The following is a 27,156-nucleotide window of genomic DNA, read 5'->3' as shown; positions in this document are numbered from 1 at the left end:
TTGGTGGCAGTATTTCTTTATCTTGTGGAGTACAACAGACGGACAGACTCGTTACAATATACAGGAGGAGCTGAAACGGGGTTCGGTGGTCGGAAATCTTGCAAAAGATTTGGGTCTGTCGTTAGCTGATATTTTTGATCGCAAACTCACCGTCGCCTCTGAGGCTGGTAAGCAATATTTTACCGTAGATGCTGGGAAGGGTGAGCTGGTAGTGAATGACAGAATAGACAGAGAGGCTTTATGTGCACAAAGCGCCAGCTGTGTGTTGCCTCTGCAGGTCGTCATTGAAGACCCACTGCAGCTGTTTCGAGTAGAAATTCAAATTCAAGATATCAACGATAATTCCCCCAGATTCCCGTCAAGTGATGTGTTACTGGACATTTCGGAATCCACAATTATCGGAGCTCATTTTCCGCTAGAAAGTGCGGTAGATCTAGATGTTGGCATTAATTCACTGAAGTCATATACGCTGAGTAAAGACGAGTGCTTTAGTATAAGACTTAAGGAGGTCGCTGGAGGAAGAAAAGTCCCCGAATTAATTCTGTCAAAACTGATAGACAGAGAGAAAAAAGCTGTTCACAAGCTTCTGTTGACAGCTCTAGATGGAGGTAACCCGGTAAGAACAGGGACTGCGCAGATAACTATTAAAGTCCTTGACATAAACGATAATATTCCTGCTTTTGAAAAAAACTTGTATAAAGTATCCGTTGCAGAAAACGCTGCGGAGGGCGCATTAATAGTACAAACAAAAGCAACAGACTCCGATGAGAATCAAAATGGAGAGATAGAATATTCATTTGGCGCTCACACGTCAGAGACAGTGCTCTCTATTTTTTCCATCGATCCTACGTCAGGAAAACTATTCCTTAAAGGAAAACTAGATTTTGAAAATAATGCTAATTTTGAATTGGACATCAGTGCAAAAGATAAAGGGAGCCCAAGAATGGAGGGACATTGTATTGTTCATGTTGAAGTTTTAGATGTCAATGATAATGCTCCAGAAATAATACTAACGTCTCGACCAAAGCCTGTGAGCGAAGACTCGCCTAATGGCACTGTAGTCGCTCTGATCAGCGCTCGGGACCATGACTCCGGTGATAACGGAAAAGTACAATTACAGCTCCCTAAAAACAGTAACTTTGCGCTGAAACCCTCGTTTTCACAAAACTACGCACTTGTTACAAATGGTGTTTTAGATCGAGAAAAGAAGATCGAATATAGTATTGAGATAACAGCCACAGATATGGGCTCCAATCCACTGTCCAGCAAAAAAACTATTCATGTCAGCATCACTGATGTAAATGATAACCCACCTATTTTTAATCAGCCCTCCTATAATGTGTATATAAAGGAGAATAGATTACCAGGATCTATACTTTATTCAGTATCAGCATCTGATCTGGATTCTGGTGAAAACGCAAAGATCTCTTACTCCATACTGGACTCTAAAGTGCAGGACGTCTCTGTCTCGTCTTATGTTTACATTAACTCAGATAACGGGAGCATCTACAGCATGCACTCGTTTGACTATGAGAAGCTGAAAGTGTTTCAGATTCAGGTTCAGGCAAAGGACCAGGGCTCTCCCTCTCTCAGCAGCAACGCCACTGTCCATGTTTTCATCCTGGACCAGAACGATAATACCCCTGCTGTTATTTACCCCTCCTCCGCTGCCCTGGGCTCCCTCTCTCACCAGAGAATGCCCCGCTCCGCTAAAGCGGGTCACCTGGTTACTAAGGTAACGGCCGTGGACACTGACTCGGGCTATAATGCCTGGATCTCATATAGACTGGCGGAGGCCACAGACGCCTCTCTGTTCACCGTCAATCAGTACACAGGAGAGGTGAGGACTAAACGCGCTGTGTACGAGCAGGACGACTCCTCTCAGAGGCTGCTGATAGAGATCAAGGACGACGGGCAACCGGTTCAGTCCAGCCACCGCCACGGTGTCCATCCTACTGGAGGACGGTCTCCATGAACCCATTTTAGACCTCCGACACAAAATGTCCGAGCCCAGCAAGAAAACTGGCAGAATCACCCTTTATTTGATTCTGTCTCTGGCCTCAGTGTCCGTGCTGTCTCTGGTGACTTTTCTCATCCTGGCGGTGAAATGCATCAGGGGCAGCAGAAGCAGCGGGAGCTGCTGCATGAGAAGGAGCGACTGTGATGATTACAAGAACCCCAACAGAAACCTGCAGATTCAGCTCAACACTGACGGACCTATAAAATACGTGGAGGTCCTGGGAGGAGACATGATGTCTCAGAGTCAGTCGTTCAGGTCCTGCATGTCTCCGATGTCAGAGTACAGTGATTTCACATTGATCAAACCCAGCAGCACCAGCAGACTTTAAAGAAGTCATCAGTGTTCTGGACGCGTCTTTACCCGACAGCACCTGGACCTTTGAGAGCCAGCAGGTGAGCACAGCATGACATTAAAGGTAACTTAGACAGGTTCATAACAACATAACTCAAAACGTAGTCAAACGGATATTTACTCCTGTTTGGAAATTCAGAAAGGACATGTCAGTTTATTGCAACATATTGGAAAATTGAAATCATAAATGTTGAAACTAACTTAATATTTTTGTCAACCATGAATCTTTTTGGTGTGCTACCGGCTGACAATTTATTCTTCATAATACCTGCATGAAAATGGGGGAAATGGTGAGAGCTACTTGATGTTTCAGCACCAGCGTGTGGACAGCGACACGCTGGAGGACACATTGTTGAACATAACCCTTTTAGGAGCGAGTCTGTCTGTCTGTCTCTCTTTCTGTCTGTCTGAGCCTTAACCAATCATACCGTGTTCCTCCCTATGTTACCAATATTTGTTCATAAGAGATGCCGTGATCACTTTCATCATTGAAATGATTGTATTTACTCCAAACTGACAGTATAGTGTGATTTCTCTAACAGAATATTTTATGCTACTTTGTGTGTGTGGTTCATTTATCGATTTAATGCTGGTTCAGCTCTGTTTGGTTTAAACGAAGCTTCAGTTGGAAGCTCAGTTAGGCACTGAATGCTGTCCCTTTAAGAGCGTTGATCTGACAGCTTCTCATTGGATGTTGGAGAGGGATTTCGTGGACCAATAAGATTTTGAACTGTACAAAGCAATCCACTCCCTGCCCCCATAGCGCTGTAACAGAGTGAACTGAGCTCAACAAGAGAGAAATAAGCAGCCTTTTCATTCAGCTAAACATGAGATTCATCTTAAAGGCACGATCAGAAGGTGTATCATTTTGCAAAGGGAGACATATTTTCTTCAAACATCGCGGCAGTATTCCTCTAAACCGGACTCTGATGGAAATTTACGTCATATAGCGGATCAAGGATGACAAAGAGAAAAGGAAATCGGGGCTGGAGATGGCTGGCTCTTTGGTGGCATAATTTTTCCCTTTTTTGCAGTACAATAGATGCACAGAATCGCTACAGCATCCCGGAGGAACTAAAACAGGGATCGGTGGTTGGAAGTCTTGCCAGAGATCTAGGGTTGGGATTATCGGACATTTTTGACCGTAAGATGCGCCTTGCCTCTGATGCTGGTGAGCAGTTTTTCAGCGTGGATGTGGGGAAGGGCGAACTGATCGTGAAAGACAGAATAGACAGAGAGGCTTTATGTGGACAAAGCGCCAGCTGCGTTCTACCCCTGCAGATAGTTGTTGAAAATCCTTTGCAGTCTCATCGGATTGAAGTGGAAATAACAGACATTAATGACAATTCTCCGAGTTTTCCTACGCAGGAAATTAACCTTAAAATACCTGAGTCCGTGCTTGTCGGAAAACGCTTTCCTTTAGAAAGCGCTGAGGACTCTGACGTTGGAAGTAATTCTTTAAAATCATACTCCCTGAGCAAAAATGATTATTTTTCTTTAAAGTTTAAACAAACAAAAAATGGACAAGCTGTCCCGGAATTGATGTTAGAGAAACCATTAGACAGAGAAAAGAATGCTGTACATCAGTTGTTACTGTCGGCATTAGATGGAGGAAATCCGGCTAGGTCAGGAACCTGTACAATTACAATCACTGTTCTCGACAATAACGATAATTTTCCAGTTTTTAGCGAAAATGAGTACAAGATTTCTTTAAAGGAGAACAGCACTAAAGGGACATTTGTTATCAAATTGACAGCCATCGATGCTGATGATGGTCTTAATGGTGAAGTGACTTATTTATTTGGGTCTCGTACTCCACAGTCTGTCCTATCGACATTTGAAATCAATGATGAAAGCGGGGAAATGTTGTTAAAAGGTCCTCTAGATTATGAGACAAGTAAATCGTACCTTATCGATATAAGTGCTAAAGACAAAGGGACTCCGGAAATGGAGGGACACTGTCGTGTCCAAGTTGATGTTGAGGATATAAATGATAATGCTCCAGAGATTGTGCTCACTTCTAAACCCAGTCCCGTACGCGAGGACGCTCCCCGTGGAACAGTGGTAGCTTTGATAAGCGCACGAGACGGTGACTCGGGTGATAACGGAAAAGTGGTGTTACATCTCTCAAAGAGGTTTCCGTTCACCCTAAAACCTTCGTTTTCTAATAACTATGAACTGCTGACCAACGGTCCGCTAGACCGTGAGAAAATTTCACAGTTTGATATCGAATTAAAAGCTTTTGATTCAGGTTTTCCTCGTCTATCCAGTAGTACAATTATAGCTGTTAGCATCATTGATGTGAATGACAACCCGCCTGTTTTTACCCAGTCCTTTTATAATGTGTATTTAAAAGAGAACGGAGTCCCGGGATCTATACTTTATTCAGTATCAGCATCTGATCTGGATTCTGGTGAAAACGCAAAGATCTCTTACTCCATACTGGACTCTAAAGTGCAGGACGTCTCTGTCTCGTCTTATGTTTACATTAACTCAGATAACGGGAGCATCTACAGCATGCACTCGTTTGACTATGAGAAGCTGAAAGTGTTTCAGATTCAGGTTCAGGCAAAGGACCAGGGCTCTCCCTCTCTCAGCAGCAACGCCACTGTCCATGTTTTCATCCTGGACCAGAACGATAATACCCCTGCTGTTATTTACCCCTCCTCCGCTGCCCTGGGCTCCCTCTCTCATCAGAGAATGCCTCGCTCCGCTAAAGCGGGTCACCTGGTTACCAAGGTAACGGCCGTGGACGCTGACTCGGGCCATAATGCCTGGATCTCATATAGACTGGCGGAGGCCACAGACACCTCTCTGTTCACCGTCAATCAGTACACAGGAGAGGTGAGGACTAAACGCGCTGTGTACGAGCAGGACGACTCCTCTCAGAGGCTGCTGATAGAGATCAAGGACGACGGGCAACCGGTTCAGTCCGCCACCGCCACGGTGTCCATCCTACTGGAGGACGGTCTCCATGAACCCATTTTAGACCTCAGACACAAAATGTCCGAGCCCAGCAAGAAAACTGGCAGAATCACCCTTTATTTGATTCTGTCTCTGGCCTCAGTGTCCGTGCTGTCTCTGGTGACTTTTCTCATCCTGGCAGTGAAATGCATCAGGGGCAGCAGAAGCAGCGGGAGCTGCTGCATGAGAAGGAGCGACTGTGATGATTACAAGAACCCCAACAGAAACCTGCAGATTCAGCTCAACACTGATGGACCTATAAAATACGTGGAGGTCCTGGGAGGAGACATGATGTCTCAGAGTCAGTCGTTCAGGTCCTGCATGTCTCCGATGTCAGAGTACAGTGATTTCACATTGATCAAACCCAGCAGCACCACAGACTTTAAAGAAGTCATCAGTGTTCTGGACGCGTCTTTACCCGACAGCACCTGGACCTTTGAGAGCCAACAGGTGAGCTAAAAAGAGAACAAAAATGCACGTTCATGTCATAATCAAGACTGTTTTAGTGCAGTTTTTTGTTTGTTTTTTTTGTTTGTTTGTTTTGCTGTTTGACTCCTATAAATTTATTTTAAAAAATATGAATAAACAAATATACACTGTATTTATTCGCTTTTACTTACTAAATGAGTTTGAACATAGATGATGACGGAACAACGCGGGTTGTTGTATTTTTTTTAACCCATAGTGTTTGTCTTAAGTTCATTAATTTTGCTTTTTATAATGATAGTGCAGCTATTCACATCATGTAACATAATTTCTTACCGTGCGTGAGATGTCACAGGATGGTTTGTTAAAACAGAAATTCAATTATCTTAACCAAGTATCTAAAAACAAGTATCAAAGTTTCTTAGAAAGGATCTTTATGTGCTGAAAAATAATAATTTTAAATTGCTGTACTTTCTCCCACTTAGAATATATTTTTATGAATTATCATGTGTGGTTTGAAGTAAACCACAGGATTTGACGATAAAGTAAAAATAAAAAAACTTAAAAAATCAGTTTTACATTTATTTTATTTCATTTTTCAATTTGTTTATTTGTGTTACTCAGGCATTTTATAATTTTAAATTGCTTTGTTTTGTCTTTTCGCGTCTCTTCCAATCTTATTGGGTGTCGTTGCTAATGCACTGTGCCAATAGCATCATGTTTTGTACAAAGAGATCTACTCCCTCCCCCATCCATCCTCAGCACTGGAGCCAGTGTACTGCTTTGAGTATGAACGGAGACGAGCTCGCACGTCAGCAGTAAAACTGAGAAAGCAATCTTCACTTTTGCATCTTAAGATGGGTTTATTATTTGGATTTCTCTGGAGTTTGCCCGTGTCGCCATTAATGGATTTCAACATCTGTCCGTTTATTTTATAAGATATCGATGGGAATTAACGGGCTTTAAGAGCGCGAGGATGACAAAGAGAATGGGACGCCAGGAGTGGAGATGGCAGGCGCTTTGGTGGCATATTGTTTTGCTATTGTGGAATATAATACACGGACAGACTCGTTACAACATCCCAGAGGAGCTGGAACGAGGCTCTCTGGTTGGTTATATTGCCAAAGATCTCGGCTTGGGATTATCAGACATTTTTGATCGTAAACTGCGGGTCGCCTCTGAGGCTGGCGAGCAGTATTTCAGCGTGGATGCGGGGAAGGGCGAGCTGGTGGTGAATGACAGAATAGACAGAGAGGCTTTATGTGGACAAAGCGCCACCTGTGTGTTACCTCTGCAGGTTGTGGTAGAAAACCCGCTGCAGCTGCATAGGATAGAAGTGGAAATAAGAGACGTAAACGACAATGCTCCTACTTTTCTCAAAAGTGATCATGTAATCGAAATCGCTGAGTCCACCGTGGTAGGTGTTCATTTTCCCCTAGAGATGGCGGAGGATCCGGACGTTGGGAATAACGGATTAAAAACGTACACGCTAAGCAAAGACTGAATGCTTTACGGTAAAAGTTAAGGAAATTGAAAATGGAAAAAAAATCCCAGAGTTAGTATTAAACAAATCATTAGACCGCGAGAAAAGGGCGACGCATAGTTTAGTTCTTACTGCTATGGACGGAGGGAATCCCGTTAAGACCGGGATTTCAAAGATAACCGTACATGTACTTGATATTAATGACAATGTTCCACAGTTTGAACAAAGTTTTTATAAGATTGCCGTTCAAGAAAATAGTGCAAACGGTTCATTTGTTATTTCTACCAAAGCAACAGACATAGATGAGGGTCTAAATGGAGAAATTGAATACTCTTTTGGCGTACACACACCCCCATCAGTTCTGTCCTTATTTCACATAGATGCTGTAACTGGAGACATATATTTGAAACAATCATTAGACTTTGAAGCTAAGGCATCATATCGAATAGATATTAGTGCAAAAGACAAAGGTTTTCCTAAAATGGAAGGCCACTGCACTGTGCAGGTGGATGTATTAGACGTAACGATAACGCTCCCGACATTGTTCTCACTTCTAAATCCACATCAGTGCCAGAAGACTCGAACAGCGGCACAGTGGTGGCTTTACTCAGTGTACGTGATCTTGATTCGGGTGATAACAGTAAAGTAAAGATTCAGATTCCAAAAGGTTCACCCTTTAGTCTAAAACCTTCATTTTCTAATAATTACGCTATGATTACAAACGGCCCTTTAGACAGAGAGACAGTCTCAGAGTTTAACATTGAAATAACAGCTACGGATGCCGGATCTCCTCCTCTGTCCAGTACCAGGATTATCCCCGTCAGCATCACGGATATAAATGACAATCCACCTCTCTTCAGTCAGCCTTCATATAATGTATATCTAAAAGAAAATATGGTTCCAGGATCTATACTTTATTCAGTGTCCGCATCTGATCTGGATTCTGGTGAAAACGCAAAGATCTCTTACTCCATACTGGACTCTAAAGTGCAGGACGTTTCTGTCTCGTCTTATGTTTACATTAACTCAGATAACGGGAGCATCTACAGCATGCACTCGTTTGACTATGAGAAGCTGAAAGTGTTTCAGATTCAGGTTCAGGCAAAGGACCAGGGCTCTCCCTCTCTCAGCAGCAACGCCACTGTCCATGTTTTCATCCTGGACCAGAACGATAATACCCCTGCTGTTATTTACCCCTCCTCCGCTGCCCTGGGCTCTCTCTCTCACCAGAGAATGCCCCGCTCCGCTAAAGCGGGTCACCTGGTTACCAAGGTAACAGCCGTGGACGCTGACTCGGGCCATAATGCCTGGATCTCGTATAGACTAGCGGAGGCCACAGACGCCTCTCTGTTCACCGTCAATCAGTACACAGGAGAGGTGAGGACTAAACGCGCTGTGTACGAGCAGGACGACTCCTCTCAGAGGCTGCTGATAGAGATCAAGGACGACGGGCAACCGGTTCAGTCCGCCACCGCCACGGTGTCCATCCTACTGGAGGACGGTCTCCATGAACCCATTTTAGACCTCCGACACAAAATGTCCGAGCCCAGCAAGAAAACTGGCAGAATCACCCTTTATTTGATTCTATCTCTGGCCTCAGTGTCCGTGCTGTCTCTGGTGACTTTTCTCATCCTGGCGGTGAAATGCATCAGGGGCAGCAGAAGCAGCGGGAGCTGCTGCATGAGACGGAGCGACTGTGATGATTACAAGAACCCCAACAGAAACCTGCAGATTCAGCTCAACACTGATGGACCTATAAAATACGTGGAGGTCCTGGGAGGAGACATGATGTCTCAGAGTCAGTCGTTCAGGTCCTGCATGTCTCCGATGTCAGAGTACAGTGATTTCACATTGATCAAACCCAGCAGCACCACAGACTTTAAAGAAGTCATCAGTGTTCTGGACGCGTCTTTACCCGACAGCACCTGGACCTTTGAGAGCCAACAGGTGAGCTCAAAGCATTGCATTATCACATTAGTTGAATAATTCAGTGAAAGAAATGAATGGCGGGCATTCTTGCTTGCTAGTTTCTGTTGCCAGTTGTACGTACTTTAATTTACTTTTTTGCAGTATGATGTGGATGAGAGTGCTCAGTTCTCAGCTTGGTTCGTTATTAAAAGCAGATTTTGTCAAACAGGTTAATATGGTAGTCAAATATGTTCACAAATATTTTATTCGTGAAATAAAATATTTTTCACAAGCAAAATATTTTGATGCTTGTGAAAGTCTTCGTTATATAATTAATTGTACATTCAAGTAAACATTTACGCTGGTGTATGTCTGTAAAATCTTGATCAAAAATTATTTTAATTTTTATTTATTTATTTATTTATTTATTTATTACATATTGTTATTTTTAATCCATTAGTACATTAAAGTACATGTAACACAACTTCAGTCTGTACAACAGCGTGCCGAGCTGCTTTCATAAGCGCTGCTGTATCTTCAAAAACTCTGCTCAGAGCGCTTCCCGTTGGATGACAGTGAAGCATGCTGTGCTCCAATAGCAGACAAGGAAAGTACAAAGAGATCGACCCCCTCCTCCATCAGCTTCAGCACCACGTTCATAATGCAATGAGTTAGATTGCAGTGTGAGGCGCGTATAACTCGGACCTTAGAATAAAATAATAGATTTTCAGTTGAAGGTATGAATGAAGATGATTTTGGATTGTTTAAGATTCTGTTTGAATCTTCCTGGAGCTGGATGAGTGCCATAATTTTCATGATGGGAAATATTACGAGCTAACGGATCGGGAATGACAAAGAAAATGGGATACCGAGACTGGAGATGGCAGGCGCTCTGGTGGAATCAGCTCTTTATCCTGTGGAGTACAATAGAAGCACAGACTCGCTACAGCATCCCAGAAGAACTAAAACCGGGTTCTGTGGTCGGAAATCTCGCCAAAGATTTGGGTTTGTCATTATCTGAGATTTTTGACCGTAAGCTGCGGGTCGCCTCTGAGGCTGGCGAGCAGTATTTCAGCGTGGATGCGGCGAAGGGCGAGCTGGTGGTGAATGAGAGAATAGACAGAGAGGCTCTGTGTGGACAAAGCGCCAGCTGTGTTTTACCTTTACAACTTGTTATTGAAAACCCCTTACATTTACACCGACTTGATGTAGAAATTAAAGATATTAATGATAATTCTCCCGTGTTTCAAGCAAAAGAACTGTCTATAAAAATCGCAGAATCAGCGGCAGTGGGAACTCGCTTCGCATTGGAGAATGCAGAGGATCAGGATGTTGGAAGTAACTCAGTAAAATCATACAGTTTGTCAAGAAACGAATGTTTTGCGCTAAAAATGAAGGAGGTAGATGATGGCAGAGCAGTCCCCGAACTAGTGTTGGAAAAAACTCTTGATAGAGAGAAGAAAGCTGTTCATGAACTAAAACTAACTGCAGTTGATGGGGGAAATCCGGCCCTGTCCGGTACAGCGCAAATTGTAATTATTGTGCTTGATAATAATGATAATTTTCCTGTGTTTGAAAAAAATACGTATAAAATTTCTTTACCAGAAAATACTGAGAAGGGTACCTCTGTGATTAAAATTACTGCTACTGACGCAGATGAGGGACCGAACGGAGAAATTGAGTTCGTTTTTGGTCCGAGGACCCCAGAGTCCGTGTTATCCATTTTTGAAATAAAATCATTAACTGGAGATATTTATTTAACGGGAAATTTGGATTACGAAAAATCCACCTCCTATAAAATAGAAATATCTGCGAAAGACAAAGGAGTTCCTGAAATGGAGAGCCACTGTCGACTACAGGTTGATGTTTTAGATATTAATGACAATATACCGGAAATTGTTCTCACCTCCGAACCTCAGCCTGTGCGGGAAGACGCACCAAGCGGTACAGTAGTTGCTTTGCTTAATGCACGTGATGCTGACTCTGGTAATAATAGCAAAGTTACGCTACAGTCAAATAAAGTCTTTCCTTTTGCCCTTAAACCTTCGTTTTCTAATAATTATGCGCTGGTTACAAGCGGCCCTTTGGATAGAGAAAAATTCTCAGAGTATAATATCGAGATAACAGCCAGTGATTCGGGTTCTCCTCCACTTTCTAGTAAAAAAGTTATACCAGTAACTATCATTGATGTGAATGACAATCCTCCAATTTTCAGTCAGGCCTCCTATAATGTGTATTTAAAAGAAAATGGATTACCGGGATCTATACTTTATTCAGTGTCCGCATCTGATCTGGATTCTGGTGAAAACGCAAAGATCTCTTACTCCATACTGGACTCTAAAGTGCAGGACGTTTCTGTCTCGTCTTATGTTTACATTAACTCAGATAACGGGAGCATCTACAGCATGCACTCGTTTGACTATGAGAAGCTGAAAGTGTTTCAGATTCAGGTTCAGGCAAAGGATCAGGGCTCTCCCTCTCTCAGCAGCAACGCCACTGTCCATGTTTTCATCCTGGACCAGAACGATAATACCCCCGCTGTTATTTACCCCTCCTCCGCTGCCCTGGGCTCCCTCTCTCATCAGAGGATGCCCCGCTCCGCTAAAGCGGGTCACCTGGTTACCAAAGTAACGGCCGTGGACGCTGACTCGGGCTATAATGCCTGGATCTCATATAGACTAGCGGAGGCCACAGACGCCTCTCTGTTCACCGTCAATCAGTACACAGGAGAGGTGAGGACTAAACGCGCTGTGTACGAGCAGGACGACTCCTCTCAGAGGCTGCTGATAGAGATCAAGGACGACGGGCAACCGGTTCAGTCCGCCACCGCCACGGTGTCCATCCTACTGGAGGACGGTCTCCATGAACCCATTTTAGACCTCCGACACAAAATGTCCGAGCCCAGCAAGAAAACTGGCAGAATCACCCTTTATTTGATTCTGTCTCTGGCCTCAGTGTCCGTGCTGTCTCTGGTGACTTTTCTCATCCTGGCGGTGAAATGCATCAGGGGCAGCAGAAGCAGCGGGAGCTGCTGCATGAGAAGGAGCGACTGTGATGATTACAAGAACCCCAACAGAAACCTGCAGATTCAGCTCAACACTGATGGACCTATAAAATACGTGGAGGTCCTGGGAGGAGACATGATGTCTCAGAGTCAGTCGTTCAGGTCCTGCATGTCTCCGATGTCAGAATACAGTGATTTCACTTTGATCAAACCCAGCAGCACCACATACTTTAAAGAAGTCATCAGTGTTCTGGACGCGTCTTTACCCGACAGCACCTGGACCTTTGAGAGCCAGCAGGTGAGTCAAGGGAGCAGCAACCTTCATACATAAAATCAGTGGTTTAATATTCATATGTTCTTTATATAAGTTGCATTGCGTGACTGACATTGAGTGAAAGCGATCCTTTAGCGGTTTGTTTCTTGTTGAGTTTTTTATGTGTCAGTTGTAACTTGTGGCATATTTATGTGTCTATTAGCTGATTTTCTTGAAGTCGTGTTCAGTATATGATATTTGTTTTCACCTCGAGATATTCTGGTATGATCCAAACTTCCCTTTACACTTTCATGAAAGACATAATTTTTCAGCACCACAGACTGGACAGCGACAACTGCATAATTTCTGACAAGAAACACAAACTGCTGAAAATGCATTTGTTAGTAAAACTTTGATTCGCAGTTTGTTTCAAATTGATGTAAAGTACAGAGTCAATATTGTGTTTTTTATTTATTTATTTATTTTTGTCATCACGTTTTAAAATCAGCCATGCTTCGTCTTTATCATTGAGTTAGGTGGAGATTTGTCTCTTCTTCCTCCGTTGCACTGATGCTGCTGAGCTTTTCAGCACACACGTCTTTAAATGAAATCCTCACCACTTTTTTTTACTGGGTGATAGAAGTGTGTAGTGAGCACCAATGAAACGCAAAGCTGTACAAAGAGATCTAGTCCCTCCCCCATCCAGACACACAGTCGCAATCTCTCCCAGAGCAAGCAGATGGATGAAACGCAGCGATGTTACTAATAGACCTCAAGCAAACAAATGAGATGGAAATATTTATTAACCTTAACTTTGGATTCTTGCATTGGATTGATTGTTTACTACCACGACTGATACAGACCACATTTTGATTACCTCACTGGAAAATAATTCTTGAGAATCCGGAATGACAAAGACAATGGGATACCGAGGCTGGAGATGGAAAGCAGTTTGGTGGCAGCGATTCTTTCTCCTGTGGACTACAATAGACGCCCAAACACGTTACAGCATTCCGGAGGAGCTAAGTCCGGGTTCTGTGGTCGGAAATCTCGCCAAAGATTTGGGTTTGTCATTAGCTTGAGATTTTTGACCGTAAGCTGCGGGTCGCCTCTGAGGCTGGCGAGCAGTATTTCAGCGTGGATGCGGGGAAGGGCGAGCTGGTGGTGAATGACAGAATAGACCGAGAGGCTCTGTGTGGACAAAGCGCCAGCTGTGTGTTACCTTTGCAACTTGTTATTGAAAACCCCTTACATTTACACCGACTGGAGGTTGAAATTAAAGATATTAATGATAATTCTCCCGTGTTTCAAGCAAAAGAACTGTCTTTGAAAATTGCAGAATCGGCAGCAGTGGGAACTCGCTTTCTTTTGGAAACCGCGGAGGATTTAGACGTCGGGGTTAATTCTGTCAAGTCTTACACTTTGACAAGAAACGAATGCTTCACACTAAAAATGAAGGATGTTAATGGTGGCAGAGCAGTTCCTGAGTTGGTGTTAGAAAAGGCTCTTGATCGGGAGAAAAAAGCTGTTCATAAGCTAAAATTGACAGCAGTAGATGGGGGGAATCCAGCCCTGTCCGGTACCTCAGAAATTGTAATTACTGTTCTTGATATTAATGACAATTTTCCTGTATTTGAAAAAAATACCTACACGGTCTCTCTGGAGGAGAGCACTGTCAAGGACACCTCTATAATTAAAATTACTGCTACGGATGCAGATGAGGGATCTAACGGAGAAATTGAATTTTCATTTGGTTCCAGGACCCCAGAGTCCGTGTTATCCATATTTGAAATTAGACCATCAACAGGAGAAATATATTTGAAAGGACATTTGGATTATGAGAAAGACGTCTCCTATAAAATAGAAATATCTGCGAAAGACAAAGGAGTTCCTGAAATGGAAAGTTACTGTCATTTACAGATATACGTTTTAGACATTAATGACAATATACCGGAAATTGTTCTCACCTCCGAACCTCAGCCTGTGCGGGAAGACGCACCAAGCGGTACAGTAGTTGCTTTGCTTAATGCACGTGATGCTGACTCTGGTAATAATAGCAAAGTTACGCTACAGTCAAATAAAGTATTTCCTTTTGCCCTTAAACCTTCGTTTTCTAATAATTATGCTCTGGTTACAAGCGGCCCTTTGGATAGAGAAAAATTCTCAGAGTATAATATCGAAATAACAGCCAGTGATTCGGGTTCTCCTCCACTTTCTAGTAAAAAAGTTATACCAGTAACTATTATTGATGTGAATGACAATCCTCCAATTTTCAGTCAGACCTCCTATAATGTGTATTTAAAAGAGAACGGAGTCCCGGGATCTATACTTTATTCAGTATCAGCATCTGATCTGGATTCTGGTGAAAACGCAAAGATCTCTTACTCCATACTGGACTCTAAAGTGCAGGACGTCTCTGTCTCGTCTTATGTTTACATTAACTCAGATAACGGGAGCATCTACAGCATGCACTCGTTTGACTATGAGAAGCTGAAAGTGTTTCAGATTCAGGTTCAGGCAAAGGACCAGGGCTCTCCCTCTCTCAGCAGCAACGCCACTGTCCATGTTTTCATCCTGGACCAGAACGATAATACCCCCGCTGTTATTTACCCCTCCTCCGCTGCCCTGGGCTCCCTCTCTCATCAGAGAATGCCCCGCTCCGCTAAAGCGGGTCACCTGGTTACCAAGGTAACGGCCGTGGACGCTGACTCGGGCCATAATGCCTGGATCTCATATAGACTGGCGGAGGCCACAGACGCCTCTCTGTTCACCGTCAATCAGTACACAGGAGAGGTGAGGACTAAACGCGCTGTGTACGAGCAGGACGACTCCTCTCAGAGGCTGCTGATAGAGATCAAGGACGACGGGCAACCGGTTCAGTCCGCCACCGCCACGGTGTCCATCCTACTGGAGGACGGTCTCCATGAACCCATTTTAGACCTCCGACACAAAATGTCCGAGCCCAGCAAGAAAACTGGCAGAATCACCCTTTATTTGATTCTGTCTCTGGCCTCAGTGTCCGTGCTGTCTCTGGTGACTTTTCTCATCCTGGCGGTGAAATGCATCAGGGGCAGCAGAAGCAGCGGGAGCTGCTGCATGAGAAGGAGCGACTGTGATGATTACAAGAACCCCAACAGAAACCTGCAGATTCAGCTCAACACTGATGGACCTATAAAATACGTGGAGGTCCTGGGAGGAGACATGATGTCTCAGAGTCAGTCGTTCAGGTCCTGCATGTCTCCGATGTCAGAGTACAGTGATTTCACATTGATCAAACCCAGCAGCACCACAGACTTTAAAGAAGTCATCAGTGTTCTGGACGCGTCTTTACCCGACAGCACCTGGACCTTTGAGAGCCAACAGGTGAGCTAAGCGAACAGCCATCTTTACTTATTGAAACAAATGTTTTATGCATTTATTCTATTTTTTTTTTTTTTTTGAAATGCTGAATTAGTACAAGCTATAACTGACTTGTTTTGACGTTGATTTTTTTTCTGTGCCGTTAGTCTTGCATCTTGGGGCTGTTTGTTACGTCATTCAGCTCGCTTTCTCACAGTAGCTTCCAAATAGTGACTTCTTCGTTCCACGTAATCTGTTTTTTATGGTGTATCAATTTTACCTTTTCAGTTCAAGTTGTCGCTGTCCAGCACCTCAAACTTGAATAGCGACAACTTCAACAAGATTTCTGATATGAGATTTAAGCTGCTGAAAACCGGTTTGTAGTTTGAAATAGCATAAAGAGTTAGTTTCATACGGTACGTTATTTATAAATCTGTCTTTTTTGTAAATCACAACTTTTTATATATCTATATTTTTGTAATTAAGTGCTGGGATAATTTCAGTCTCTCTCTTGGTAACACGTTATTTGACGGGTTGTGAAAAAGACTGTCATGACACCGTCATGAACGTGAGTAAGTCTTCATGAATATTTATGACTGTTGTCATAAAGTGTCATTCCGTAAATCATGACACTTTTAATATAAAGCTGACATTATTCAAAATGTCTTTGTTATGACAGCTTGACATTAACCAAGAAATCATGATCTGACATAAATTTGTTATAAAAGTATTACTGATTAAACTTTCGCTTTAATAACATAAAGCTACATAATTTATGTTTGACGTGGGCCGGTCCCCGCCCTGGCGGCGCGGCGCGGTCGGGGCGCACTGAGGACAGTCTGCCCCGGTCGACAGCCGCGCCGGGGGTGAGGGGGAGAGAGGGCGCAGTGAGCACTTTGTTCCACGGCCCCGGAGAGCGGCGAAGTTCGGGCGGAGGGGCCGGACTTCGCCCGGACTTCTGTAACAGGTAACAGGTGTTACCTGTTACGTAACACCTGTGTTATGTAACAGGTGTTACATAACACATGTTCATGACAGGTGTTATGTAATGTTTATGACGGTGTCATGACAGTCTTATTCACAGCCCGCCAGATAAAATGTTACCTCACTCTTTGAGTAAGATTAATTCTACTTTGAATTTAGTTCTCCTCAGCTCATCTGTGTCTTTATATGAAATTCTCACTCCCTTAATGGATGGCAGAAATGGGTGTTGAGCACCAATGAAATGCAGAGCTGTACAAAGAGATCTAGTCCCTCCCCCATGCAGCCACACAGTCACAATCTCTACCTCTGCAAGCAGATGGATGAAACGGAGCGATGCTACTAACACAGCTAAAGCAAACAAAAAAAATACACATGTTTTTTAGTCGTGATTCTGGAATCTTTCGTTTGATCGATTCTTTACTGCAATGGACGACACTGATATTTTTCATTTTTGACCATTTCACTGGAAAATAATTCTTGAGAATCCGGGATGACAAAGACAAAAGGATCCCGGGACTGGAGATGGAAAGCGCTCTGGTGGAATCAGTTATTTCTCCTGTGGAGTACAATAGAAGCACAGACTCGCTACAGCATCCCAGAGGAACTGAAACCGGGTTCTGTGGTCGGAAATCTCGCCAAAGATTTGGGCTTGTCATTATCTGAGATTTTTGATCCGTAAGCTGCGGGTCGCCTCTGAGGCTGGCGAGCAGTATTTCAGCGTGGATGCGGGGAAGGGCGAGCTGGTGGTGAATGACAGAATAGACCGAGAGGCTCTGTGTGGACAAAGCGCCAGCTGTGTTTTAACTCTGCAAATTGTTATTGATAAGCCTTTACAGCTGTACCGAGTAGAAGTGGAAATACAAGATGTGAATGATAATTCTCCCACGTTTCCGTCGACAGAAAAAATATTGCAAATAGCCGAGTCGGCAGCGGCAGGGGACACATTTTCCGCTAGAAACAGCTCAAGATCTTGATGTTGGCGTTAACTCGGTGAGATCTTATACTTTGAGCAAAGATGAGTTCTTTAGTTTGAAAATTAAAGAAGTGTCTGGTGGAAAGAGAGTTCCAGAGTTAGCGCTGGCTAAATCTATTGACAGAGAGAAAAAACCCACACATACACTGACTCTCACTGCAGTAGATGGGGGAAATCCAGTAAGGTCTGGGACCTGTCAAATAACGATAAATGTCCTTGATATTAACGACAATTTTCCTGCATTTGAGAAAAGCATATACAAAGTGTCCATAGGTGAAAACGCGCTGAAAGGGGCTCCAGTTCTTACACTGGCTGCAAAAGATGCTGATGAAGGTCTTAACGGAGAGGTTGAATTTGCTTTTGGTGCGCACACACCAGATAACGTCAGATCTGTTTTTGATATTGACCCATTAACTGGGGAAATACGCCTGATTGGTCATTTAGATTTTGAAACCAACTCTAATTATGAGATAGACATTTCCGCTACAGATAAAGGAAGTCCGAGAATGGAGGGTCATTGCACTGTCCATGTTGAAGTCTTAGACGTTAACGATAATCCTCCAAATATATTTCTGACCTCTCAACCAAACTCTGTGCCTGAGAATTCACCGAGTGGGACTGTAGTGGCTTTAATTAGCGCAAGAGATGTTGACTCTGGAGATAATGGTAAAGTAATACTACATCTTAATAAAAATGTTCCTTTTAAACTAAAAGCGTCATTTTCTGATAACTATGCTGTGATTACAAACGGTCCTTTAGACAGAGAAAAATTCTCAGAGTATGAAGTTGAGATAACCGCGACTGACTTAGGCTCACCACAAATGAGCAGTAAGAAGACAATAAACGTTAATATTACTGATGTAAATGACAATCCACCTATTTTTACGCAACTCGCATATAGTGTGTATTTAAAAGAGAACGGAGTCCCAGGATCTATACTTTATTCAGTATCAGCATCTGATCTGGATTCTGGTGAAAACGCAAAGATCTCTTACTCCATACTGTACTCTAAAGTGCAGGACGTCTCTGTCTCGTCTTATGTTTACATTAACTCAGATAACGGGAGCATCTACAGCATGCACTCGTTTGACTATGAGAAGCTGAAAGTGTTTCAGATTCAAGTTCAGGCAAAGGACCAGGGCTCTCCCTCTCTCAGCAGCAACGCCACTGTCCATGTTTTCATCCTGGACCAGAACGATAACACCCCCGCTGTTATTTACCCCTCCTCCGCTGCCCTGGGCTCCCTCTCCCACCAGAGGATGCCCCGCTCCGCTAAAGCGGGTCACCTGGTTACCAAAGTAACGGCCGTGGACGCTGATTCGGGCCATAATGCCTGGATCTCATATAGACTGGCGGAGGCCACAGACGCCTCTCTGTTCACCGTCAATCAGTACACAGGAGAGGTGAGGACTAAACGTGCTGTGTACGAGCAGGACGACTCCTCTCAGAGGCTGCTGATAGAGATCAAGGACGACGGGCAACCGGTTCAGTCCGCCACCGCCACGGTGTCCATCCTACTGGAGGACGGTCTCCATGAACCCATTTTAGACCTCCGACACAAAATGTCCGAGCCCAGCAAGAAAACTGGCAGAATCACCCTTTATTTGATTCTGTCTCTGGCCTCAGTGTCCGTGCTGTCTCTGGTGACTTTTCTCATCCTGGCGGTGAAATGCATCAGGGGCAGCAGAAGCAGCGGGAGCTGCTGCATGAGAAGGAGCGACTGTGATGATTACAAGAACCCCAACAGAAACCTGCAGATTCAGCTCAACACTGATGGACCTATAAAATACGTGGAGGTCCTGGGAGGAGACATGATGTCTCAGAGTCAGTCGTTCAGGTCCTGCATGTCTCCGATGTCAGAGTACAGTGATTTCACATTGATCAAACCCAGCAGCACCACAGACTTTAAAGAAGTCATCAGTGTTCTGGACGCGTCTTTACCCGACAGCACCTGGACCTTTGAGAGCCAGCAGGTGAGCTAAAAATTAATCAGATTTCATAAATATTTCCACTATATTTTTACTATATGTTTAACGAGCATAAAAATTAATGGGCGATTTGTCCATTTGTTCCCAGAAAACTAAAGCATTTCAGATCTTTTTTTTTTTTTTTTAACTTAAACTTACATAGTTGAAGATTTCTTTATTTTTTCTATTGGACAATTCGTCTCATAGCAGGCATTAAAGTATACTATGTTGCAGAAGTATTTTAATCACTTAATAATTCTTACTGTTTCTTGCAATCTGTCGCAGCCAAACCTTAAGTTTTGATTGCGTTTCAGTGTTTCAGCACTGCTGGCCTGGACAGCGACATTATTTTACTAAGACGGCTGGAGCACGGCTGGATTGGTATTGTTTGGGGGCCTCTATTCAAGAAACGAATGAATGGAATGAATGAATGAATGAATGAATGAATGAACATGTAACATTTTTAAATAACAGTAATTTATTTTCACTTAAGCCTAATCGGTTGTTTGTTTAAGTATGTTTAAGGACTTTTTATAAAGAAATTTAAAAACGTTCGTTAGGACCTGTAAAGTTTTGCAGGGCTAAAAGTTTCCCTTGCCTCGATCAGCCCTTCCAATTTAAAGCCTAGAACCCATCAATATTAACCAAAATCTCTAAATCTAGCTGAATCAAAGGCACCCACACACTTATAGTTACAACATATAACTGTCAAACGTTTTGATTAAATTTTTATTAAAAAAAATTTTAATGTCTCTCGTGGCCTTTAATAAGCTATTTTATTGTTTTTGTGCATTTCATTGTTGTTGAATTTTTGCAGTACAATATGTATTTGTAAAACAAAAATGAAAGAAAGAAAAGACAGGAATAGAAAAGAAAAAACATTCTTTGGATCAAAACCTTTAAAATGAAACTAGCTTTTATTAAGATGTAGATCCAGGATTCATTTATTTACCACTTTATTTGTTCATTTATGTGATGTTGCGCCTGCTGTGATTCCTGCTGCAGCTTCGTAGGCATGCTCGGCTTCTTGTGATTGGACTGATGGGCTGGAAGATGGAGACCAATAGCTCACAAAATTGTACAAAGAGATCTAGTCCTTCCCCCACTCGCTCTCCTCACAGCAACCCTCACTGTGCTCAGAGCCGGAGAGGAGATGCATTTCGTACGTTACGTCTTTATCCAACTTTATCATGTGTTCTGTTAGTCATAATTGATCTAATTGTCGAAGAATTTCCGTATTAATGATGACTTCAAAGTCAGGATTACGTGGATGAATATCTTCATGGGAACTACAACATTGTAGAGGACCGGGCAGCCGCCGTGGATGACAAAGAGAATGAGATATCGAGAGTGGAAATGGCTTGGGCTTTGGTGGTATCATTTCGTTCTGTTGAGGATTACAATAGAAGGACAGACTCGCTACAGCATCCCGGAGGAAGTGAAACGGGGTTCTGTGGTTGGAAATCTCGCAAAAGACCTCGGCTTGGGATTATCAGACATTTTGGACCGTAAGCTGCGTGTCGCCTCTGAGGCTGGCGAACAGTATTTCAGCGTGGACGCGGGGAAGGGCGAGCTGGTGGTAAATGACAGAATAGACAGAGAGGCTCTGTGTGGACAAAGCGCCAGCTGTATTCTATCACTGCAAGTTGTGACAGAGAATCCGCTACAGCTGCACCGGATAGAAGTGGAAGTAAAAGACATAAATGACAACTCTCCGGTTTTCATGAAAGAAGAGCGGCATCTAAAGATCGCCGAATCTACCGCTGCCGGTATACGCTTCCCTTTGGACACCGCACAGGATCAGGATTTTGGCAGTAATTCGGTAAAGTCGTATACATTAAGTAAAAGCGAATGTTTTAGCTTGAAAATGAAGGAACTGTCTGGTGACCGACATGTTCCTGAGCTCGTGCTGGAGAAACCGCTAGACCGAGAGAAACAGAGCGTGCATCAGTTGTTACTGACGGCGTTAGACGGAGGCAGCCCGGTGAAAACTGGAACCACAAATATCATCGTGACCGTGTTGGACAATAACGACAACGTCCCAGTGTTTAAAAGGACGTTGTATAATATTTCTGTGCCTGAAAATAGCGCCGTCGGTTCTGTGCTTGTTCAAGTTGAAGCCACGGATGAAGACGAGGGAGTCAATGCAGAGATTGAATACAGATTTGCTGACAGCACGCCCCAGTCGCTGCTGTCCATTTTTAAGATGAATTCAGATACAGGCGAAATTATCTTATTGGACGCGTTAGATTATGAGAGCAGCAGTAAGATTGAAATAAGTATCACTGCAAAGGACAAAGGATTTCCAGAAATGGAGGGTCACTGTCGCGTACAAATAGTTGTAATAGACGTCAATGATAACGTGCCAGAAATAATGTTAACTTCCAAGCCAAGTCCCGTACGAGAGGACGCACCAAAAGGTACCGTGGTAGCTTTAATAAGTGCACGTGATCTCGATTCAGCCAATAATGGCAACGTGGCATTAAACCTTGCCCATCGGTCTCCTTTCAGTCTGAAAGCTTCTTTTTCAAACAATTATGCCCTGATTACTGCTGGTGTTTTAGACCGAGAAAAAACCGCAGAATATAATGTTGAGATAACAGCGACTGATTCAGGTTCCCCGCCTCTGTCAAGTAAGAAAACAATTCATGTCAGCATCACTGATGTAAATGACAACCCACCTGTTTTTACCCAGTCCTTTTATAATGTGTATTTAAAAGAGAATGGAGTCCCGGGATCTATACTTTACTCAGTATCAGCATCTGATCTGGATTCTGGTGAAAACGCTAAGATCTCTTACTCCATACTGGACTCTAAAGTGCAGGACGTCTCTGTCTCGTCTTATGTTTACATTAACTCAGATAATGGGAGCATCTACAGCATGCACTCGTTTGACTATGAGAAGCTGAAAGTGTTTCAGATTCAGGTTCAGGCAAAGGACCAGGGCTCTCCCTCTCTCAGCAGCAACGCCACTGTCCATGTTTTCATCCTGGACCAGAACGATAATACCCCTGCTGTTATTTACCCCTCCTCCGCTGCCCTGGGCTCCCTCTCTCACCAGAGGATGCCCCGCTCCGCTAAAGCGGGTCACCTGGTTACCAAGGTAACGGCCGTGGACGCTGACTCGGGCCATAATGCCTGGATCTCATACAGACTGGCGGAGGCCACAGACGCCTCTCTGTTCACCGTCAATCAGTACACAGGAGAGGTGAGGACTAAACGCGCTGTGTACGAGCAGGACGACTCCTCTCAGAGGCTGCTGATAGAGATCAAGGACGACGGGCAACCGGTTCAGTCCGCCACCGCCACGGTGTCCATCCTACTGGAGGACGGTCTCCATGAACCCATTTTAGACCTCAGACACAAAATGTCCGAGCCCAGCAAGAAAACTGGCAGAATCACCCTTTATTTGATTCTGTCTCTGGCCTCGGTGTCCGTGCTGTCTCTGGTGACTTTTCTCATCCTGGCGGTGAAATGCATCAGGGGCAGCAGAAGCAGCGGGAGCTGCTGCATGAGAAGGAGCGACTGTGATGATTACAAGAACCCCAACAGAAACCTGCAGATTCAGCTCAACACTGATGGACCTATAAAATACGTGGAGGTCCTGGGAGGAGACATGATGTCTCAGAGTCAGTCGTTCAGGTCCTGCATGTCTCCGATGTCAGAGTACAGTGATTTCACATTGATCAAACCCAGCAGCACCACAGACTTTAAAGAAGTCATCAGTGTTCTGGACGCATCTTTACCCGACAGCACCTGGACCTTTGAAAGCCAACAGGTGAGCATAGAGTCGCTTTAATTGTCATTTAGAAAGATTTACATCAACATTAAACACATTTTGTGAAGGTTATATGTATCTTAACAAAAAAACACTTTACTAATCTAGTAGTTGCTTTCTGCTGACTTGCCTTACCTGTGCTCCGCTGACTGTTGTTTTTTTTTTTTTTTTTTTTAAAAACCCTGAAAAATAAGGTGTCAGGTTTAAAAAATCATCTGAAAAATCAAATGTTGAGTGCAGTACAAAGCAAAGCATTTCAGCACTGCACTGCTGGACAGCGACAGTAATCCCATGAAGTGTAGAGGATACACTGAATGTTGACACGGACCGCTTTTATTTAATTCTTTAAAAATAACAATTAATTGATGAACGAAATGTTTTATTTTATTATAAACAAAATATAACTTAATTGTACAAAATATATTTACAATCTTGAGTAATATTTGTTATTTTTTTTTTCATATTGTCAGATGTAAATTAAAATATCTGACTTTGCTGTTTCTTTGCTATCTTATCATGCATCAAAAAGCAGGTAGATGTGTCTTTACCAGTGTCACTCTGACTGGAAATCAGTGGTGGATGCTGTGAACCAATAGAGTTCATCTCTGTAAAAAAGAGATCTAGTCCCTCCCCCTGCAGCTTCAGTCCACCACAACGCTCAGAGTGGGAGAACAATCAGCAAATAATTCATATATTTAGAGCTCAGCATCATGTCTTTATTTAATGTTTGACCAGAAATAGCCCTCATTCCAACTGGATATGTTGCGCTCTCCGGATATTCCTTTTTTTCTCTCTGATCTGCGCTTATATGGAATGGAAACGGGTTCGTTTGTAGAATGAGGATGACAAAGAGGAAAGAACACCGAGACTGGAGATGGCAGGTGCTTTGGTGGCATCATTTCCTTCTTCTGTGGAATACAATACATGGACAGACTCGTTACAGCATACAAGAGGAGCTGAAACGGGGTTCTGTGGTTGGAAATCTTGCAAAAGATCTGGGTTTGGGATTATCGGACATTTTTGAGCGCAAGCTACGTGTCCCCTCCGAGGCTGGTGGGCAGCATTTCAGCGTGGATGTGGGGAAGGGCGAGTTAATAGTGAATGACAGAATAGACAGAGAGGCTTTATGTGGACAAAGCACCAGCTGCATATTGCCTCTGCAGGTTGTAATCGAGGATCCTCTACAGCTACATCGAATTGAAGTTGAAATAAGAGATATTAATGACAATTCTCCAAATTTCCTTTCAAACGAGATTTCTTTATATATAGCCGAATCGGCGGCTGTTGGTACGCGCTTTCCTTTAGAGAGCGCAGGGGACCCTGATGTTGGGAGCAATTCACTTAAATCTTATACACTCAGTAAAAACGACTGCTTCTCCTGAAGATTCAAAGAAATTGAGGGTGGCAAGGCTGCCCCGGAGCTGTTTTTGGAAAAAACTCTCGACCGAGAGAAAACGTCTGTTCATAAAATATTGCTGACAGCGTTAGACGGAGGAAATCCTGTAAGGTCTGGGACTACACAAATAACTATAACTGTTCTTGATAATAATGATAATTTTCCGGTGTTTGAGAAAAACTTGTACAAAATATCTTTGGGTGAAAAAAGTTTGAAAGGAATAGTTATTATAAACCCAGAGCGACAGATGCAGACGAAGGCTCAAACGGTGAAGTTGAATTTTCATTTGCGCCTCGTACGCCGCCTTCTGTGCTGTCAGCCTTTGATATTCACCCTTTAACAGGTGAAATAACTCTGAAAGGGGATTTAGACTACGAGACAGTTAAGTCATATGACATTGATGTCATCGCAAAGGACAAAGGCAGTCCTCAAATGGAAGGCCACTGTCGTGTCCAGGTAGACGTCACTGATTTTAATGATAACGCCCCTGAAATTGTTTTTACTTCTCAGCCGAAACCTGTGCGCGAAGACGCGCCAAGCTGGTACTGTAGTTGCTTTGATAAGCGCAAAAGACCTTGACTCCGGTGATAACGGTAAAGTGACTCTACATCTCGCCAAAGGTCCCCCTTTTAATCTGAAGCCTTCATTTTCTAATAATTATGCGCTGGTTACCAGCGGAACTTTAGACAGAGAGAGCGCCTCCTGAGTATAATATTGAGATAACCGCCGACTGATTCAGGTACTCCACAACTGTCCAGTACGAAAACTATTCATGTCAGCATCACTGATGTAAATGACAACTCTCCTAGTTTTTCTCAGTCGTCCTACAATGTGTATTTAAAAGAAAATGGATTACCGGGATCTATACTTTATTCAGTGTCCGCATCTGATCTGGATTCTGGTGAAAACGCAAAGATCTCTTACTCCATACTGGACTCTAAAGTGCAGGACGTCTCTGTCTCGTCTTATGTTTACATTAACTCAGATAACGGGAGCATCTACAGCATGCACTCGTTTGACTATGAGAAGCTGAAAGTGTTTCAGATTCAAGTTCAGGCAAAGGATCAGGGCTCTCCCTCTCTCAGCAGCAACGCCACTGTCCATGTTTTCATCCTGGACCAGAACGATAATACCCCTGCTGTTATTTACCCCTCCTCCGCTGCCCTGGGCTCCCTCTCTCATCAGAGGATGCCCCGCTCCGCTAAAGCGGGTCACCTGGTTACCAAAGTAACGGCCGTGGACGCTGATTCGGGCTATAATGCCTGGATCTCATACAGACTAGCGGAGGCCACAGACGCCTCTCTGTTCACCGTCAATCAGTACACAGGAGAGGTGAGGACTAAACGCGCTGTGTACGAGCAGGACGACTCCTCTCAGAGGCTGCTGATAGAGATCAAGGACGACGGGCAACCGGTTCAGTCCGCCACCGCCACGGTGTCCATCCTACTGGAGGACGGTCTCCATGAACCTATTTTAGACCTCCGACACAAAATGTCCGAGCCCAGCAAGAAAACTGGCAGAATCACCCTTTATTTGATTCTGTCTCTGGCCTCAGTGTCCGTGCTGTCTCTGGTGACTTTTCTCATCCTGGCGGTGAAATGCATCAGGGGCAGCAGAAGCAGCGGGAGCTGCTGCATGAGAAGGAGCGACTGTGATGATTACAAGAACCCCAACAGAAACCTGCAGATTCAGCTCAACACTGATGGACCTATAAAATACGTGGAGGTCCTGGGAGGAGACATGATGTCTCAGAGTCAGTCGTTCAGGTCCTGCATGTCTCCGATGTCAGAGTACAGTGATTTCACAATTGATCAAACCCAGCAGCACCACAGACTTTAAAGAAGTCATCAGTGTTCTGGACGCAGTCTTTACCCGACAGCACCTGGACCTTTGAGAGCCAGCAGGTGAGCTAAAAGAACAGCAGCTATAGTGTACACACATTCGTTTACTGGCTCGCTTCTGGTTAATTTTTATATTTATTTTGTTCCTTAGTGCCTATTTTGAGGTTACGCGTCATGGATTTAATTTGCGTTCTGTTAGTCTATTTTTGAGGACATGGCTTAAATTGAAAAATAGGTTAAAAACATTTTACCTAGAGTGAGATTGAAAATAATTCCCACAACAAATAAATAAAAAAAGATTAACACCACACAATGTGTGTCTCTAATTGCATCTTTTAGAGCAAATGTATTTAAAAAAAAAATATTCCTTCATTGTTGGTTCTTCTTTTTCCATATTTTTAGTTCTGTCTCAATCAAATTTTTTATGCATTAATCCAAATTGTTGTATATTTTAGTTTCTCTTTTCTTT

At 43.5% G+C, this 27,156-nt stretch overlaps 4 protein-coding genes and 4 pseudogenes across 5 annotated transcripts in view; all 8 read left to right on the top strand.

The window, feature by feature from the left end:
- The window catches only part of LOC116714991 (protocadherin gamma-A12-like), a 188,203-nt gene that overhangs the window by 150,503 nt on the left and 10,544 nt on the right, over window positions 1–27,156 (top strand). The gene's annotated exons all lie outside the window — the stretch shown is intronic.
- Window positions 1–27,156, top strand: part of LOC116714994 (protocadherin gamma-A5-like) — a 125,364-nt gene that overhangs the window by 87,669 nt on the left and 10,539 nt on the right.
- On the top strand, window positions 1,977–5,796 carry LOC116714980 (protocadherin gamma-C5-like). The gene has a single exon (XM_032555800.1). It carries the CDS (start codon window positions 3,332–3,334, stop codon window positions 5,792–5,794), a length of 2,463 nt encoding a protein of 820 aa, XP_032411691.1. The 5' UTR covers window positions 1,977–3,331; the 3' UTR covers window positions 5,795–5,796.
- On the top strand, window positions 6,580–9,476 carry LOC116714973 (protocadherin gamma-C5-like; annotated as a pseudogene).
- LOC116714974 (protocadherin gamma-C5-like) lies at window positions 9,838–12,502 on the top strand. The gene has a single exon (XM_032555796.1). The coding sequence runs from the start codon at window positions 10,001–10,003 to the stop codon at window positions 12,485–12,487; it is 2,487 nt and encodes an 828-aa protein (XP_032411687.1). The 5' UTR covers window positions 9,838–10,000; the 3' UTR covers window positions 12,488–12,502.
- Window positions 13,152–15,781, top strand: LOC116714978 (protocadherin gamma-C5-like; annotated as a pseudogene).
- LOC116714979 (protocadherin gamma-C5-like) lies at window positions 16,603–19,687 on the top strand (annotated as a pseudogene).
- LOC116714977 (protocadherin gamma-C5-like) lies at window positions 23,919–26,759 on the top strand (annotated as a pseudogene).

This window comes from Xiphophorus hellerii, chromosome 23 (assembly GCF_003331165.1).
Source record: "Xiphophorus hellerii strain 12219 chromosome 23, Xiphophorus_hellerii-4.1, whole genome shotgun sequence".
In the NCBI taxonomy this organism is placed as follows: Eukaryota; Metazoa; Chordata; class Actinopteri; order Cyprinodontiformes; family Poeciliidae; genus Xiphophorus; species Xiphophorus hellerii.
The sequence above is the reverse complement of the archived record's forward strand: the minus strand, read 5'-3'. Positions and strand labels throughout refer to the sequence as shown.

What these genes read in the sequence shown, in the direction of transcription:
- LOC116714974 (XM_032555796.1), top strand. Translation starts at nt 10,001, where the DNA reads ATGACAAAGAAAATGGGATACCGAGACTGGAGATGGCAGGCGCTCTGG.
- LOC116714980 (XM_032555800.1), top strand. Translation starts at nt 3,332, where the DNA reads ATGACAAAGAGAAAAGGAAATCGGGGCTGGAGATGGCTGGCTCTTTGG.